Here is a 20176-nt window from a genome sequence, read left to right as displayed (position 1 = left end):
AGCAAGGTCTTTAATCTTCTTAAAGATTAAATGTCCTCATCCAACAGAGTATATGGTTCTCGCTCGCGAACTATCTTCTTTGGCGGAAGGACTTGTTATGCATGTAAAACGGCGCCTGCGTCAGAGATGTTTATAAATACGTTAAATACAGATGCAAATAAGTTGAAATAAAACACGAATAATCCAGGTTAATGAGTGTATTAGGATTTCTTATGTGGGGAAAGAAAATTTACTCATTTGTAATAAAAATAGATAAAGTGTATGTAATAGCCTGACCTGAATCATTATAGAATTATTCACAATAGAATAATTATTGTCACAATAGAATTATTAATCTAATATTGGCTATTGGTTTTCTTATTGCTCCTTCATTTAATTATGATTTTATAAGGTCAAAGTTGGGAAGGTTTCAAACTGTGAACATTAACTCTATATAGTATTGACGTACAGCAGATGGCGCCACAACACTGACACACAAAATATAAATTTTAGCCCTGTAAAGTGTTTTTTGTTTGTTTGTTGAAAATTGTTATTATATGTGTACATGTGCAGTAACCCATGACGATAATACCACATTGAAATATATTTGAATTAGAGTTCTATATTTTAACATAATAACATTTTATTATTCTAAAAGTAACATAATTCTAGTTTTAGCAGGTTCGCTTCACGCCTCCAGGGTTGGGGGTTCGCTTTCCAACACACCCCTTTGTGTGTGGAGTTTGCATGTTCTACTTGTGCTGCGAGGGTTTTCTCCGGGTACTCCGGTTTCCTCCCCCAGTCCAAAGACATGCATGGTAGGCTGATTGGCATGTTTCTACACTACATGTTTGTCTGTGGTGTATAATAATGGGTGTGTGAGTGTGTATGTGATTGTGCCCTGTGATGGATTGGCACCCTGTCCATGGTGTACCCCGCCTTGTGCCCCATGCTCCCTGGGATAGGCTCCAGGTTCCCCGCGACCCAGAAGAATAAGCAGTATTGAAAATGGATGGATGGATGGATGGATGGAACATAATTCTATATTTTCTATAAGAGTGTACCGTATGTTAACATAATGCAAATACAACACATTGTATTTCTATATTAAATTCAAACAAATTTGATGCAAGGTTATTTTTTAAAAACAATTTGTAAGATATAACAGATATAACACTATTATTTTATTAGTTTCATTTCCCTTTATATTTTAATATTTACTGTCTGTTCAATATTTTTGTTTTATTGCTATTTCCAATAATGTGTTTCATGAATTTCTTTTCAGAATGCTACAAAAAGTTATTTATACACGTTAGCTCATCATCATCATCATCATCATCATCATACACACATGGCATACATGCATATCATGAAGTTACCAATAAATTTGAAATAATTGAAATCTATACTTTAAATCATGTATATAAAGCAGCAGCAACAACAAAATATTATACACACAATAATATTAATTGTGTTTTTTATTGTTTTAATTTAATTCCAATTATAAACCATTATTTATTTTATTACTATGGTGGAAGCCGATGATAATCTCTCAGGTTGTCTGAATTCAGCGCCTCAGGGTTTTGTCCACTAGATGATGCAATTCCTCCGGCCGCCAGCAGGTGGAGTCTCCCGGCTGTTCAGCTCCGTTGTGGCGGCCGATATGGGCGGTGCGACCCGGGGCAGCGAATCCGGTCCGGAACCGGAGTCTCACTCATACACACGCACGCGCGCGCCCGCGCCCGGTGTTGCCGAGGGACAGCAGAGTGCATCACAAGCACAGTGCCGCATCTCTGTCCTCACAGCATCCGAAATCATGTAGACTCCAAAGCAGGATTCACTGCTCGTCCTTTACCGGATCGTTACAGTCATTGTCCAGTCTCCCGGTTAGGAGGAGTCGGTATGGCCGGGGGTCGCCGAGGACTCGTGGCCCCTCAGAATACTTTTCTAGAGAATATCGTCCGGAGGTCCAACGGTAAGACATCAGGTTTATTTTACTTCACATACGAGGCTTATTCTTTTCCTTTCTTTAAGAGTTCATTTCCATCACCTTACAGAATACTGAAGTGACGGACACTCAGGGATTCAGGTTCATTTATCAGCCTTTTCTATAATATCCTGGGAGCCTCTTCTGGAGTAAAATCTAAATAAGATTTGATGTGTTTTTAGGCTAGACTGCAGAATTCCCAATGCTGAAAATGTTCAAATAATTCCAACCTGAGGCTATTCATTAATTCAGCCTTGTTGGTGCAGGTGTTATTTCAGCATGGGGTTTTTGTGCACTACATTGCTGTATTTTTTATTTGTCTGTATTCAGCATCTCACTTAGTTTCAGTGTTTTACATAAATGATGAACAACACTACCATATACACATCAGGAGAGTCAGTGGGAGGTTTTGGGTTCATTATGAGCTAATGTACAGTTTTCCTTTCCTTTTACTCCTGTGGAGCCTACTGATATCATCCACACTTCAATCCCCTTTTACATCCATCTCTATATCTTATCTATATCTCAAAACATCTCACAGTGTAAAATATCCTGCTAAACTAGCTAAACTTGCCTTCACTTATTATCACCATCCTGCAGTACTGTGATCTCGACTCTGTCCCAAACCACACTATGTGGCTTATCAAATTAGTAGTGTTACTATAAACGACATTGTTTTTAAACATGCAATTTAGTATCAGTATTAATGTAAACAAATGGCTCCGGATGTAGCACTTAAAACCAAACGTGATATTTTTGTTTTCTTCATGTAGTTTCTGTACTATTTTACTTTTCAAATTTTGCATGTGTTTTTGGAGATATAAGTATACTTGTAGTCAGTGATGGACAAGGCACACTACCTATATGATTCACATCTCAACCAGAATATCGCTGGTGTTTTCAGCATCAATAAATATTAGTTCAAATGGGTTTTCACTACAAGAAGTATTTTTCATAATTTATATAGTACATCAGTTAGCTTAGATCACGTTCTTGTTGTATCTGCTTGCAATGCACAGTAACCAAATTTTTATTGCAGCTTATGAATGCTTTTTCATTTCAGTAATTTTATTGCTTGCTTTAGTTAACAACATCCTCAGTGCTGAATTCTCACGTACACCATGTACATATGAAGTAAATTCAACACAACTGAATTGAACACTGCAGGTGTTACCTCAGCACTGAGGATTTAGCTGTATATAAAACCCTGCTTCAACTTGTGCTTGCTTTCCTTGATTGCTTTAACACATTTTTCTTTTCGATGTTTCAGTTTGGACATTATCCCATAGACAGACAGGTATAACCACGTAGACATTTTTTCCCCCTTGTACTTCCATTCAGCTCATCCATTTCTGTTGTGGCTTGTTCTTTTTGCTCATTCAGAAACGTTTTTGTGCAAATACTGCTATCATGTAGGTTTAGATAATGCTAAGTCACTTTTCTTATCATGTTGTACCTTGTTTATACATTTTCCAATCTGTTTTTAATCCCTGATGTAGAACTGAGCATTAACCATGTATTCAGCTTGATTGTTACAACTTCCCCAGCTGAGTTACTAATCTGTAGCATTTCAGTAAGCTCCTGTGCCTGTGTTTTGCCATGTGGAAATTGATTAGATTTACTCAGATGAATCCCCGGTGTTGAATGAACTCTTCCACTGTTCATTTGCGTCCATCTGGATTTACATAAACAGTGCAGGTGTTAATTCAACACTGGGGATTGTGCTGTGAGGGGAAACTGAAGAAAATTGCTCAAGTTTGTATTGACAGCCATGATTTCAGTGGGATTTTATACCTTTCCTCTCTCTCTCTCTCTCTCTCTCTCTCTCTCTCTCTCTCTCTCTCTCTCTCTCTCTCTCTTTCTTTCTCTCAGGAGGATTGTTTGTAGAATCCTTCAAGTGAAAGATTCCTAAATATAAAGATTTACTTAATTTTATTCCATTACCTTAACAAGCCAGTTACAATTTACAGTAATTTTATGAAATTTTCCATCACTTACCATCTATAGGTTGTACCTTTAACACTTTATTTGAAGGGCACAGACATTAAGGAATAAAGAATATTGGAGGGTTTATGTAAGGCTTATATGCAATCTCAGGAGGTGGGACTGATGTTTTTTTTGTAGCTTTGTCTTTACATGAACGTGAGAAGAACTCTGACTAGATTGTTTAAGAATGTTGTAGTTTCTGTAGTTTTTGACGCTAATCTTGCGAGTTATTAATTTATCTTTGCAAATGGCACATGAAGACATCTTGAATGAAGTACTGATCTGTCATCCTAGCTTCTGGAAGGTGTATTTACTCCATTTGCTCCACTGCTGGTCCATTTGCATTAAATTTAAAACTTGTTTAAGATGCCCATATATCAATGTAATGAATGATTTTCATCTCCTCAAATCAAAGGAGTAATCAATGTTGTATTTTCTAACATGTCTACAAAGCATTAATGTGTACCTTTGAGAGCTTCACTTATTTAAGAAGCACATGTGTTGGCTTAATGAACAGGAATGATAGAATGACTACTTCATATAAGATGTCTCAAAGCTTTAACAATATGTGTTTCATAAACACCAACTGAATAACTTAAAAATGTACAGTAATAATCTCAGTCTATTCATAATGAAAATTCATATTGAAAATGGTGTAATGGAAAAATCACACTACATAAAATATCACCTCATGAATGTTGACATAAGCCTTTCATAACTTATTTAGCATCGCTAGAGAAATGGTTATAAATGTGTTATGATGGCCCAATGTACACTACCAGTTAAAAGTTTGGACACCCCTGTTTACGGAAAGGATTTCTTCACCTCTCTCTCTCTCTCTCCCTCTAGCTCTCACTCTCTCCCTTAGTATTTTAGCAAAAGAATGAAAATATGATCACTATGAAATAATACATATGCAGTTTTCCAGTGGCTAAGAACAAATTGAAATGATTTTATACTTTAAGTAATTAACAGTATTCCTGATGAAGCATTGCACACCCTGGGTATCTTCTCAACCACCTTTATGAAGAACCTTCACCGAGGAGTCTTTTCTTAAAGTTCTCAAATAGGCTGAGCTCCTCATTGCTTCTTCCTAGTTCTAAATAACGGGGGTGGGGTCATTTTTAAGCAACAAAAAACTTCAACTTTGCTTTAAACTACTAGTTTTAAGCAAAAACTACTTATATAAGTACATTTTAATTCAGAAATAAATGTATATATAAATATACATCTAGTTTGTCAAAACCTTGACTGGTAGTGTAGGTTCCCAATGGAATACACTGTAGCACTAGTCAGTGCCATGATTGCGAGTTTTATTTAAATTAACAACTAGACAGAAGGATGAAGACATGCTATCTACACTGGATTATCATTGAGTGACCTGATCAGTGAGGGCACGTCTAAGACTAGGCTTAACCTGTGTCTAAAAACCCAGCTTTATGTGTCTTGCAAGTTCTTATTTGAACATAAACCTTTAGATCTTTTACATGGCTAATTTATTTTTACTGTTTTATGCCAGACACCAATTTTGTTTTGGGGAACGCCCAGATTGTGGATTGGCCCATTGTCTACAGTAACGATGGATTCTGCAAGCTCTCAGGCTACCATCGAGCTGAAGTCATGCAGAAGAGCAGCACTTGCAGGTTCAGAATCGTTTTGTCCTTTTTTATGCCAGGGTGAATATGCTAATAACACCAAACGTTATCTCCGTCTTATACCACAGCGCTGTTGCATTCTCAAATCTGATTGGTCAGAAGGTAGCACTAATGGTGGTACCGGCTGTAATGAAAAGGGTTTATATATGCTATCCCTAGTTCATAAGGACTTGTATGGCAGATGCTCCACATAATATAAGCTTAATTATAAAGAGATTTAAATTGTTTAGTTATTTAACAAATAAACATGTATGATCATTGATATGGTGAAGGTTTCTTTAAGGATGTTTGTTTAACATGTATGGAAGCAGTCTCCAGTGTCAGCGCTTTCTAACAGAAAAAGTTTTTAGGGTAGAGGACATCTTATGGGATTGTTAGCAGTTTCTGGTTTCTCGGTAACATGACAAACTTCAAAAGAGAGAAAAAAGGAGAAGCTGGTGAGGGAATGACTGTTTATAACTGTTATAATGTAAATAGTAACAGGAACTAACTTGTTTTGTGCAGTATTTGTCTCTAAACAAATAAAAAGCATGACATCATTCGTTAATAAATGAAAAATCGTAATAGTTGGCAAATTGCTGTGGTATGAGAGGAATAAAACACTTCAGGATGTGCTGTTATTGGAAAATAATCCACACCACCCGGTTATTGATTATTTCTCTGTAACATTGTGGACCTGTGGACGACATTTTATCGCTAAGAAATCCCCAGAAGAACCACATGCTATGCCTCTGCAGACATAAGAGTGCAGTTGATTCCCATTTTTTTCTCTCAGCTTCATGTATGGGGAACTCACTGACAAGGAGACGTATGAGAAAGTACGCCAGACCTTTGAGAATTATGAAATGAACTCCTTTGAAATTCTCATGTACAAGAAGAACCGTAAGTAGACAACTGTATGACATACCTGTTTAAACAATGTGAAGGAACTAATCATATTTCACCGTCCTCTCCCTGAACAGGAATGCCTGTGTGGTTCTTTGTGAAGATCGCCCCCATCCGCAATGAGCAGGACAAAGTTGTGCTTTTCCTATGCACGTTTAACGACATTACTGCGTTTAAGCAGCCCATCGAAGACGATTCGTCTAAAGGTTTGTGAAAGCACATAAAATGAGGTTTTGGTTTTGAGGGGAGAGAAAGGAAGTAAATGGAGTATGTTTTTTTTAAACATGTCTCTTGTTTTATGGCTGTTATTGCCACAGATTGTGACAAAATGCAGCGAAAATGAAAACAACTGCCAGTATAGCTGGGAGACTTTGGAATCCCATAAGAAAGTGAATCAGCTTTTTGTTCAAAAGTTCAAAACATAGTAAACATGATATGCCACTCTGCTCATATAAATGGTTGCACAGGTTATAAGTTATTATGCTTATTGTTAATGTTTAGAGCAGTAGGTCCCAACCCTATCTTGCTCATATTAGTGTTTTCCCTGCTCTAACACACCCAATCCCCCTCAAGAAGGGCTGTTAATAAGCTGATTAGTTGAATCAGGTGTTTTGGGAGCAGGGAAAACACTACAATGTGCAGGACAGAGTGGACTCAATGACCAGAGTTTGAGAGCCTACAGTTTAAAGCATACGTTTCATTTTAATTAAACCTTCACAGAGGATGAAATTCTCACAGTTGTGTGTACTTGTTTCCCTAAGGATGGGCTAAGTTTGCCCGTCTTACTCGCGCTTTGACGAGCAGCCGTGGTGTCCTTCAGCAGCTGGCTCCTACTGTTCATAAAGGAGAGAACGTCCACAAGCACTCTCGTTTGGCTGAGGTAGAGTGTGTGTTTGTGTGTGTTCAATTTTCATCAAAGACCATTTCAACCCTTAGTCCCTAAGCACTCCTGGCCAAAAGAAGTAGAATGTCTGTGCCAATCCTCACAGCTCCTCTGCTTCCTTGAGATAAATCTCTTCCACTTTTGAGGCAGCTGCTCAAATAAAACGCCAAATAGTTCAGCTCAGTCCATTAGTTGTATTTTTTTTTGTATTTGCAAACTTTAAATCACATTTAAAACAGCTGTAAGTGCCATATTACTGAGGTCTTAAGTGCATCCGGTTTATAAAACAAACAGCAAAATGACTAGTTTAATAAGATGTTATTACTTCCTATGTTTGTGATCTGTCATGCTGATATACCATAAAGCAGGGTTTCCCAAACTCTGTACATTTCGGAATGCTTTAACTTTAAAAAAAAAAAAAGAAAAAAAAAACCCCCTTGGCACAGATTTACTTTACAAACAAACGGTTAAAAATAGGCAGATTCTTTAAACATGTACAATAATATTTTGCCTATTTTTGAGCAAGAGACTTTTTCTTAACTAGAACCCATTTTTATTAAAATTGTCTTTCGATTCCATAACAGTGGTTAACAATGGTGTGTTGTGATTTCCACCACTGTAACAAAATATAATATAATATAATGTAAAATCACTACACACTCCACTACACAGAACCATGGTGATAATGCACACTTCTTATTCAGCCACAAACAGCTACAAACAAAAACACTATAAATTAAATATACAATTTATATACATTTTTATCTTTCCAAATATTGAGATTGAAAACACAAACAATTTGAAAACCTTTCGAGATTCAGCAGCTCTTCTGTCTAATTAAAAGATTATATGCTTAATCCTTATCTCTATACAAAGGTCCTAGCCCTTCAGATAATACCTAGGATAACATTTCTGATTTAATTATTATATTATTCTTTGCAGTACCTCTTTGGTTTCTGGAAGTCTTAATATTTGTTGTTTGTCCTGTATTAGAATTTGAAATGGTCCTTTTTATTTAGAGACTAGAGTACTTGTACAAACCAGCGTTATCCCTCAGTCTTTCAGGTTGTAAATCCTTTTGAGATTTTCCAAGTACTTTGGATCATTGTACCTTCAGCTGCAAGTAGCTCTGCCAAATAAGACTTTATAATGAGTCCTATTACTGTCTGGGTATCATTAATCCTTCCCTGTTGTACTAGTATTGTAACATTTTACATTTCTTGTCTCTATCCATATTTGCTCATAAATATCTTCACTCTTATTTGATACTCTGCACAAGGATTATTTAGACGTTCACACATTAAAGGTGGACAAATCATACAAATCATAAGCTCAGGCACCCAGGACAAGCAGATTATGTATTCTTTAACTTTTTTATTTGTAGTTGCTCATTTGACAAGTAGGTTTAGTAGGTGTTTGAAATAGTACTTACCAACCACTTTTCTCTCATCCATCGACCATCGACACCCTATTGACCTTCACAAAGCAATCGTGTACTTCATATGTATGTTAAAACATAACATTCAAGTTTGAAATCTTTTTACAAATCACCAACACACATGTAGAAATGGTGACAAACCTGAGCAAAATACAGAGCAGCGCCATGCAAAATTGTAATGCAATATAGATAAAGACATGGCTATCAGGAGAGGATGAGAACTATGGCTTCACAGAAACTTCCCCTCCCCAGGAATTTGAATATTCACTCATTTTCATTTGTTAAATTACATTAGCCTTTAGGTTCCCAGGCAAACAAAACATGAGACTGGGCAACCACATTGGAGTTTTCACCTGTCCAATTGGCTAGTTAATGTATTTATGATTTGTCCATCCCTAAAGGTGCCTAAAAATTGTTCTTAGTGCTGTCTAATCTATAATGTTAATGTAAACCATAGTATATATGAATGCAATAAAATAAACATTTCATGAAAAAACATTAAGCATTTGTTGTCAGGTATTGCAGTTGGGATCAGACATCCTCCCCCAGTACAAACAAGAGACACCCAAGACGCCACCCCACATCATCCTGCATTATTGTACCTTCAAGACCACCTGGGACTGGGTGATCCTCATCCTCACCTTCTACACGGCCATCATGGTACCCTACAATGTCTCCTTCAAGACCAAGCAGAACAACGTCACCTGGCTGGTGGTAGACAGCATCGTGGACGTCATCTTCCTCGTGGACATTGTGCTGAATTTCCACACAACGTTTGTGGGTCCAGCTGGGGAGGTGATATCAGACCCAAAACTTATCCGCATGAACTATGTGAAGACCTGGTTTGTTATCGACCTGCTTTCCTGCCTTCCCTATGATGTCATCAACGCTTTTGAGAATGTAGATGAGGTAAGAATGTTTTTTTTAATGTAGTGAGAGTAGAGTTTAGAGTTATGTAGAGTTTCTACATGATTTTGGCCACTACCTTCTGGAGTAGTTAATGAAATTAGCGGAAAATCAGTGGGGTGTTTAGAATGATTTCAAAGAACTGAATTGGGTGAATGTCAGAATAGAATATTGTGGATGTGAGTTGTGTTTTGTTGGTCATGCTGTACTGTATAGTACGTGGTCACTACAGGACCTGTATTCAGTAAAGTCTGTCTGCAGATTACAGACCACAGGAGGTGCATCTTTTACTGCAAGTATGGAAATGTGGGCCTATCACGGAGTCCATATATGGATTATGTAAAAGAGTGCACTGGTGAACGTAACCATAGAGGGAAATGTGTCTGAAATTTCTCCCTCCCTTACTCCTTTACTAGTTACTATATCAGTGACATATTGGTGTTATGCAGCCAGATGTGACAGGGTTACTGTTCCTGTATCACTCCAGGAACATATCATCACGGCCCACCTTTACATATTTTGAATTTACCATTTGAGAAATACTAATTACCTAGAAAACCAGAAAAATTCTAAAGCATTTAAAAATCTTTAAGAAATACACTAATAGTAAGTATTATTTGGCTTTTGTGGTTGAAATCACTATATGTAGTGGTACCACTAGGCATAAGTAGTGTGCATCAGGTTTACAGTGGATTTACAGTGCGCTATGGGTAATAATATAATAAACAATCCAGGGGATATAATTTCAATCTTGAGAATTCCCCACTGAGAATTTAAATAAAACTACAAAATGTCTGACACCCAAATAGTGCACTATAACATAAATATGGGACAAATCATACATGGCACATGCTGTATATTGGAGTCTTTAGTTAGTAAGAAGGGAATAATCGGCATTCATATGCACTTTTGTCTTTTAACAGGTAACAAACTAGCTAAGCATTTTAAGTCATATTCATTGATATTAGCCTGCTAAATAATATGGGCTAGCCTGACAAGATTTCTGAAAGGATCTATATTTATAAATGTTCATTTATAAATGTATAAACTTTACTGCTAATGCTAGCAGTCTAACATGATCTTGAGACAGAATTTCTTAGAGTATTTGTAAGCAATATTCATAAAAAAAAACCCCAAAACTTTTATAATCTTTACTGCTAATGCAAGATAGCTAGATAATTAGCTAACCTGACGGGCTTTCTGACACGATCTTAAGTCATCTGCCCAGTTAAATAAAATGATGTAATCTGACAGGATTTTGAGAGGATTGATATTCATAAATGGTCACAATCTTTACTGCTAACAGTAGCCGGATGGTTAAAATAATTATTAATAGATGGACAGTTGATATTCATATTCATAAATGTTCATAATATTTACTGTCAATGCAAAGCGAATGGCTAACTTCACAGTATATTTAAGAAAAAATCCTCTTTAGTTGTAGTTATAAACATTTTAAAAGCTGTGTTTTGTACTAAAATAGCATTTTCAAAATAACACCTTATCCATGCATGCAGATACTTCAATTTGGAAAATTTTGGTGAGTGAATGGGATTGTTGTACGTTGGCCATGTTTACAGAATCATGTAGTCCTACAACAGAGGTTTAAACAGACGGCATGGCCTCAGGCAGCAGATGACTGACACATCAATGACATAACAGTAGTGAGTATTTCTGTGATCAGCAGAGTGTGTCTCCACTGCAGGCAACCAGTACAGCAACAAAAAGAGTTTACTACTGAAATCATCCATTCTTAATTCAGCTTCATTGCATCTAAACTTGCATTTTCAGCAGTCATGCGTAGCAGTGGCTAATGAGTGCTTTTAGTAGTTATCCATGTTGTTGTGATGATTCTGTCAAACCGAGCGTGCTTGAGCGTTTAATCCCTACTTTTGGCAGCCACCTAGTGTCAGACCAGACATCAGGAAACACTGATTAATGATCCAACTGGCTTTTAATGTGGCATTTTGTGTGCCAATAGCAGACACGTTAGGGGAGTCGAGTCCATCTCAGGGGAATGTACCACATACAGAAGCAATCGCACAGCGATGCTGTCCCTGAGCTCCTGTAATCTTCTGCCAGTGAAACATATCATTTCATCTTGATATTAAAGCCATTTGTACACAGTTTGTGTATTCAAAACAAAAGATACTCAAGACTTCACCCAACTTTATCCTCTATAACTGCACATTTAGTGGCGAGAATGAATGTGTACTGGGTCTTCCTCTGTCTCTCTCTCTCTCTCTCTCTCTCTCTCTCTCTGTCTCTCTAAAGCAATGCAGGCTTGGAATACTCATTATAGTCTACCTCATTGTAGTCTTTTCTTGCTTAGAGCATTAGTGAAGCCTCAGTGAGGCAGCTGTGCAGCCAAACAATGATAGAGCTGTTTACGCCAGAGATGTGTTGAAGATTTAAGAAGACGAGAGTCTCTCAATGCCTTTAATCAAGCAATGGTGACGCAGGCTAAGAGTGGTGCAGGGTTTAACATAATTGAAAGCTGATTTCAATTAAAAAAAAAAGCTGAATTCAATCCCTCTTTGTCTTGTCCCTTGCCCTCTTGTCGTTTCCATTCTACCCTTTCACACTACATTATCTGGTGATAACTGAAAGGTGATACTATGGATGAGCAATGCTTTCAGTTTTGCATTTTCACCTACTATAATGAATAAAAATTTCTACTGTCATTGCATCAGCAACGAAATTTAGTTTAGCAGCAATCTGGCCTACATCCAGTTACCATATAATACCACAATTACCGGTTTGATTCCATCTGTTTTGTAATGGAATTGCTAGTGATGGAATTTGATCTTTTATATGGAGTGACAGTGCAGTGTTAAGGTTCTTAATATTTGAACGTGTGACCTGTGACGGATGGTTTTCTAACAGGGTTCAAAGGTGTCCTACAGGATTCTGGTGGTAGAGCCAGTGGATTTAATTATTTTGTAATTTTGTAATTTTGTAACTGTAATGATCCTGCACATCATGCCACCCTGCAGGGAAAAAATAACACCTGTGATATATACAGTAGCATTCATGGTTGTCTGGATAGAAACAGCAAATAGACACTAACAATCCCATAACAACTGACCCAAGCCCAATGCTTCACATAAAACCAAAAGGTCAGTCAAAGCGAAATCAGACTTTGAAGCTCCTTTATTGTTGCTACTTCACAATTAACACTAATGTTTAATTGAAAATGATGTCACTCCCACAACAGTTTGACACTTCCTTCTACCATCAAACAAATTGTGATTGGAAACAGAGACATTTACTCAACCAGGATAGAGATATGTCTCGTTTTACAACCATGCTGTACCACATTGACTAGTGGAACAGTAGCATAAGATATAACACATTATTGAGACATGGAATATATCCTGAATCTGAAACTAAATCAAGAATGAGTGAATACTTGTTATTTCATAAATGTCCAGCTGAAAGAAGCTGAAAGAATATTTCTAATGTTTTCAGAGCTCCACCCACTGGATATATTGTTATTCATAGTTCATATTCACCACACAGCAGTTAAAAAAAATTTTAATTTGATACTGTCAAGTGTAAATTGCTTTAAAATGTATACACAATTTTAACATAAGGTTATATTTTTTGCATCATGTGACCAATCTAACATAATCACTGTTGCATAATATTATTACCGCTATTGAAAATACCTTCTCAAATTACTCCCATCTAGGGAAACAGAATCAAAAAGTCCTCTTAAAGTGTTGTGTGAAGCTGTCGGTGTATTGTGTTTGCGTTAGTGGGGAAGTGAAGTGGTGTAAATAAAGATTAATGCTGCTTGCACAGTCCCCTCCCTCCAAAGCTTCGAGGCCACTGCCTTTGCTGGACTTGTCAACACGGGTTATCCAGCCTTTTCATACAGCTGCTGAGCTGTAAGCAAGCTAACACAGCTCAACCCAAACCTGTGTCTATAAAAAGGGTTGTACCTAGAGAGGAAGCTTCTCTGATGTCATGCAAGACTTCTCTTTACCTGCTAATCAATATGCCTTTGCTGATCGACTGATTTACTGATCGAGCGAAAGCAATACATTTTTTATGAGCACCACATGTCAGGGTTGAACAAAACTGACACACCATTTCAGCTCAGAGTGAAAACACCATTTCCTGCTGAGCTTTAGATTGTATCATTATAATCTAATGTTATTCCTGGAGTTACTGTATGTTTCCTGCATTTCATTTATGGTACAAAAAGGCGTCAATACTATACACACACACACACACACACACACACACACACCCATACATATATGTATATATATATATATATATATGTATGTATGTATGTATATCTATCTCTCTCTCTCTCTCTCTCTCTCTATATATATATATATATATATATATATATATATATATATATATATATATATATATATATATATATATGTGTGTGTGTGTGTGTGTGTGCAATAAAGCACTTCAAAGTCTATGATCAGATCCGTGAAGAGGCCATATAGTAACTGACTGCATATTTACGTGGCCTAAACATTATGTCAAAATGAACAATAACTATTCATTGTCCCACCAGCCTCTCTTTTTTCTCTATCTTGAAAGGAACAATTGAAATTAATAAATTAATTTACAAAAAATGCAGCTTGTTATGTTACAGAGAAATCAGAACACACAAACTCCTCTATCCTATGGTGGAAAATTTACTGACTGTTGCAAAGCTCTAACTCTGGAGATTCCTTCCATAAATGTTAAATAAATGTCTCCACAGAAGGCTTTACCATATCAGTGATCATTGTTTGTATAGAAATGATAACATATTAGAACAAGTGCATTAATATAAAGCTTACAGCTGGTACTGTTGTCAGAGCTGCTGTTATGGAAAATTAATCAACACTTTCAAATCTGACCAATCAGATTTGAGAAACAGCTTTGCTGTATATTATATTACACTGTAATATGTATCACAAACCTCACTGCGGAATGGAAACAATATCTCTAAACATTGTGCTATGCTAAATTCTAGTTTCTAATCTAAATATCAAGCCTAATTTCCGTGATGCTAGGGAGGAAAACATTTGCCACAAAAGTATTACATCTCAGTTTTCCTTTATTGTTTGATATGCAGGGCATTAGTAGCCTCTTCAGCTCTCTGAAGGTGGTACGTCTCCTGCGTTTGGGGCGTGTGGCTCGCAAGCTGGACCACTACATCGAGTATGGAGCGGCAGTGCTGGTGCTGCTGGTGTGTGTGTTTGGCCTTGCCGCCCACTGGCTGGCCTGCATCTGGTACAGCATTGGTGACTATGAGGTCATCGATGAGGAGGCCAATGTGGTGCGCACCGACAGCTGGCTGTATCTGCTGGGCGAGGGAATGGGCATGCCATACCGCTTCAACACCAGTGGTACAGGCAAGTGGGAGGGCGGCCCCAGCAAGGACTCGGTATACATCACCTCACTGTACTTCACCATGACCAGCCTGACCAGCATCGGGTTTGGCAACATCGCTCCCACTACGGACGGGGAGAAGATTTTCGCTGTGGCCATGATGATGATCGGATGTGAGTATGATTCTTGAAGATAAGTTTGCTTTCTAATAATAAGAACCACAGGCTGTGTCAGAATCTATGTATACTATGTAAACCTTAGTATTATTAGATTCTATCTGAGTTAAGAATCAATGTGTGAGTGTAAATCTTGCCTAAGAATTCCATTTATATTGGTGCTTACAACTCAATCATAGTTAGAGCACTTCAATTACGGTGACAAATCCATTGTTAATAAAAATGATGCATTGCTATGATTTAGTAATGCATGGAAATAAGATCATTAAACTGTGGATATAAAAAGTGGCATACAACTTTTTATAGAGGGGGTCCACAGACAAACCAATACATTAATTTGCAGTTTCAAAAACAACTGCTTTTTTTTAGGCTAAAATTGTTAATTTTTTTCCTCACTAATTACATATATCACCTGACCTGAACACTCTATTCACTTATCAAAAGCAAAAAAAAGCCACTGAATCTAATGGAAATTGAAAACAGTGGCATTTCAGGGCTTGCAGAACATCAATACAGAAGATACAGAAGATACATCAGCATTTGCTGATGGATTGTAGATAGATTTAAACTCAAGTAGAAAGAAGACTCACAAATTTTTATTCGCATTATAAACATAAAAAAGATTATGTTATTCTGTCCTTTGTACAAGTGTGCCAAGTACTTTGGCTCACTGAGATTGTTTGGTAATAAAACGGGTTGGACTCTCACATTAAAACTGGCATTCTGCACTATAACCATATAGTCTTTGTATAGCTTAATCTAATTTTAAACACAGCCCCATAAAACAAGTGTGAAAGAAAATGTGACTGTGCAATAAACCCATTATTACAGTCTGAACTTTATAGGTTTTTGTCTTTGCTGTGTCCTGCCTGATCCTGTCTAGTACAGCAGGTGTGTTCACTGTACAGAGAATATGATTAACACACTTTCTGCAAGGGCTTTTTGTAGTGCTTTGGTTCTATATAGAGGTGAACTAGATTGCATTCTGTCCCAGAATAAAGCCTTGGGAGCAGCCGTGATGGATTACACTATTGGGTCTGGTCTTTGAGAGGATTCTGTCTTTTCACTCTTTGCGAGATTGCAGACGGCAACTTTCAGATGATAATTTCCTCTTGACTGCACACTGCAGTGCTGTGAGACAGGGAAGAGGGGATGGCAAGGGTGTATCTTTAGTTTATGATTTGGGCATATTGTCTGGGATACAAGTACCCCTAGTGTTAGATTAGGCATATTATACTTGCATGATGATAGCGCTGACCTACATGAAACATTTGTAGGGAGTTGAATATTGCTCTGCTAGTAAAAAGACTTTGATTAAACTTCGTCTCAAGCAACGAAACGGTTTTAAGTTCTTTGAAACGAGCGATTAAGTTAAGAATAGAACAGACCATGGTATGCTGTTATATTAAAAATTACCAACGATGGTGTGGTGTGGTGTGTTGTAGTTAGTGTTAGCATGTTGAAGTGTTTTATTCCACAATCTTTTTAATTTATCAAAAGTATGACACTTCATACTTTTGACGCGTTTGTAGTAACATTTAATGATGTGGAATGGCAGCAAAACAAGTTAGTTCCTGTAATAACTTTGTAACAGCTGTAATAGTAGTGTCCACTCAAGCCTCTCTTTTTCTCTATCACATGAAGTTGACATGATAAAAAAATTGTCATGTTACTGAGAAACCACAAAGCACACAGCCCTCTGTCCTGAAGACTTTCCCATGTCAGATAACTTAAAGAAACAGAAGTATCTCTAACTGTTGCAAAACACTTACATTGGAGACTCCTTCCAAAAAGTCTAAATAAATATTTCCTTTTAGTAAACGTAACCATATCAACAATTACACACATTTATAAATCTATTTATATGGAGAGTCCTCCATACAAGTCCCTGTGCATGTTGTAACTATAAAAAATGTACAAATCATTAATATAAAACCTCTGATTTACCTTGCAGCTGGAACTATTGTTCACTATTGCTGCTGTTATAAAAGCCCGTTAATAAAACATAAACTCCAAGTTGGTAAAGACATTTCACTGGCACTGTAGATACTGTTTTCAAAATTTCATTTGCAAACACGTGGGTTTGTTGTAGAGAACTCATTCTGAGCTGTAATGACCTATTCAAGCTAACACATCTGTTTTTGTGTTTGTGTTTGTATGGTTGTAGTGTGTGCACACATCGGGGTGGATAGTCACACATGCAGTTTAGTTTGCATATGCCTGCATGTTTTTAAGTGCAAATGTGTTGGCTTGGTTGTTACTCTTGGGTGTTTGTGCTGTGTTGTGTGTTCCTGCTTGGGGCTGATGGTGATACGTGCTGGCAGGAGAGGAGGGGAGACTGACAGGAAGCCATAGGATCATGCTGTGACAGAGCTGCTATACCACAGAGACATCAGGCTAGGGCTCGGGCTGTCACCACTTCAGCCAGCAGCATGCAGCTTAGTCATGCAATGTGTGTGTATTGTAGCTTTCGCCAGTGAGGCAATATTCTTAAAGGGGTCATATCATGATTTTGAAACTTTTTAAAACATTAATTAGATAAATTAATTATTGTTAGATAAAATAAATCCCTTTGGGAGAGACTGAGCTTTGTGAACACACCCAAACAAAAGGAAAGCATTAAAAATCATGATATGACTCCTTTACACGTGCTTGTGTGTGTGTTAATGGATCTTGGATATTTGGGCTGCTCTTAGTCTATTTCTTGGTTGATACTGTGTGTAATGTAGGGCAGTAAATAAGAACGGTTGAAGCAGGGCACTGCAGTTGGTCCTCAGTGTGTATCAGTGAGTCAATACAGTCTAAAATTTCACCTCTCTTAGTGCTAAGGCACTTTAAGTGTGTCTCTGGGAATGCAGAGCTCGTCACGCCTCTGTCTCCGTTCACTTTACTGTTCGTCTCTACTGCCACTGACCACTGCAATATTTGAATGAATTCTCATGTCCTGTTCTCAGACCCTGTTTGTGAACCTGATGATATTTCAGAAGACCGTTTTTGAAAAGGATCTTGAAGTATAAAACAAAACTAAATGTAATTTGGTATTAGTTCATGTAAATTTGTACAGAGTCAGCTGGTTGAAGAAATGCTTACACAAATCAACTGTCTAGCTGCATTGTTTTCATCTTCTCTTCGGTGTTAAATCTCCCCAGAGATAAGTAATGTCTTCGAGTTGTTTGTATCTATTCCTGAATAGCTCATATAACACAAACCCTTTGATATTTCATTGTTTCCATAATGTTTAATGGTAATATTAGAATTTTTTTTTAAAAACTGCTTCGTCATTTTAGCATACGCCATTTGCAACAGTCATGGGAATACATGGTAACTTTAACTTTCTTAACATGTTTAACTTATTACTGCACAATTTGAGTAAACAGGAAATACAGGCTATTGCTCTCTAATTGTTAATATTTAAATGCTGAAAGTGTTCATAAAATGTGCTGAATGTTTCAAGGACAAACGTGTTTCACTTCATGGAGTTCATTTAGGCTTTTTAATTGCTTTGCGCACAGCATATGTTGGTTCTAGGCAGAAATGCCAGGAAACTCAAGTCTTTGTATGCAAAACTCTTCTCTGTGAGAAAGTGAATGCTTCTTTATTTCCCTGTGTTGTTGTTTGAGATTATTGTGGGACTTATTGTACTACTTAATCCCTCCTGGTGAGTCACCATAAAGAAAAAACAAGTCATTTCTGTCACTTTTAGGCCTGCCAACATTACAAAACATTCCTGTTTTAAATTGTCCTTAATTTGTACATACTTGGTGGATTTATTACAGTGAGTAGCTCTGGTTAATGTCTTCATGGAGTTTTGCATGTTCTCCCTGTGTCCGCATGGGTTACCCCTGGGTTCTCCAATGTCCTTCCACCTCCCAAAAACATAAAGATTAAAAATGGTTCCTGCAAATGAATGAGGGAATGAGTAGACTGATATTGACTGAATCTGGATGAGGTTGTTTGTGGCGTGATGTTTTTCGTGCCTTTATAAATTTCATAGTCAGTAAAGATAAAGTTATATGTAACCAAGGCTGTGTCGATTCCCTCTTCACTGCCTCTTGCACCCCTATTTGTAATATCTAGAAAAGCCTGTGCATTTACTATTAGGTACAGTACAAACTGACACAGTGCTTTTAGTCATGAAGAAAACTGTACTAGGCGGTATGATGGATCAGGAGGTAGATGAAAGTACAGAAACTTGCAGTACATTAGTCATGGCTAGGATCAGAATATTATCTTAAAAGCACTGCAATACTCTTACTACTGCTACTGCTACTACTAATGCTACTGCTGTTACTACTGCTACTACTACTACTACTGCTACTACTACTGCTACTGCTGTTACTACTACTACTGCTACTACTACTAATAGGCCTATTTCTCCATTACACATTTAAAACTCATATCAAAATGAAAGGATAACTCACCATCTGACACTTTCTAATATTACAAAATACGAGCACTATGTTATTTATTTCCATGCGTTTTTGCTGCAGCAGGTCTGTCTGATACTCAAATAGCAGAAATGGCAGTGGAAGAGAGAGCCTGATAAAACTCTGGCTCATGTAGTCTCAGTGCTGCCTGTCATTTCCTTTCCCTTGGCGTCTGTCTGTAAAACATACTCTCCACTCCTCCTACCCCATGAGACTTGGATGGCTACAAGTCAAACACTTCACCACACCTCAGCGACTTCACAGTGCCCATTAGAGCGATCGTTATTTAATTACAACAGCAAACCCATAGAGAAAATGGAAAGGATGTGCTGTATGGTATGAGAAGTGTGGAGCTTCAGGGCTATACGAAACCGAATTAGTGAGGCATACAAGGTCATAAATCTGAAATATAATTCATAATACATTTTTAGTTTTTATGTGTTATGTAACCAGGTTCTTTTAATGTTGTTTGTTTTTTCTTTCTTTCTTTATGTTCTGTTCC

The 20176-nt window shown here is 37.3% G+C and overlaps 1 protein-coding gene across 1 annotated transcript in view; it reads left to right on the top strand.

The window, feature by feature from the left end:
• The first annotated feature begins 1597 nt into the window (after window positions 1-1597).
• The window catches only part of kcnh1b (potassium voltage-gated channel, subfamily H (eag-related), member 1b), a 47213-nt gene continuing 28634 nt past the window's right edge, over window positions 1598-20176 (top strand). The window contains exons 1-7 of the mRNA XM_017477299.3: window positions 1598-1954; window positions 5472-5595; window positions 6383-6489; window positions 6570-6698; window positions 7254-7372; window positions 9330-9722; window positions 14815-15244. Of these exons, the coding sequence (XP_017332788.1) occupies window positions 1882-1954; window positions 5472-5595; window positions 6383-6489; window positions 6570-6698; window positions 7254-7372; window positions 9330-9722; window positions 14815-15244 (1375 nt within the window). The 5' untranslated portion in view covers window positions 1598-1881. The remainder of the gene's footprint in view (window positions 1955-5471; window positions 5596-6382; window positions 6490-6569; window positions 6699-7253; window positions 7373-9329; window positions 9723-14814; window positions 15245-20176) is intronic.

The sequence above is a fragment of the Ictalurus punctatus genome, chromosome 10, assembly GCF_001660625.3.
Source record: "Ictalurus punctatus breed USDA103 chromosome 10, Coco_2.0, whole genome shotgun sequence".
Classification (NCBI taxonomy): Eukaryota; Metazoa; Chordata; class Actinopteri; order Siluriformes; family Ictaluridae; genus Ictalurus; species Ictalurus punctatus.
This window is presented reverse-complemented; position numbering and strand designations above follow the sequence as displayed.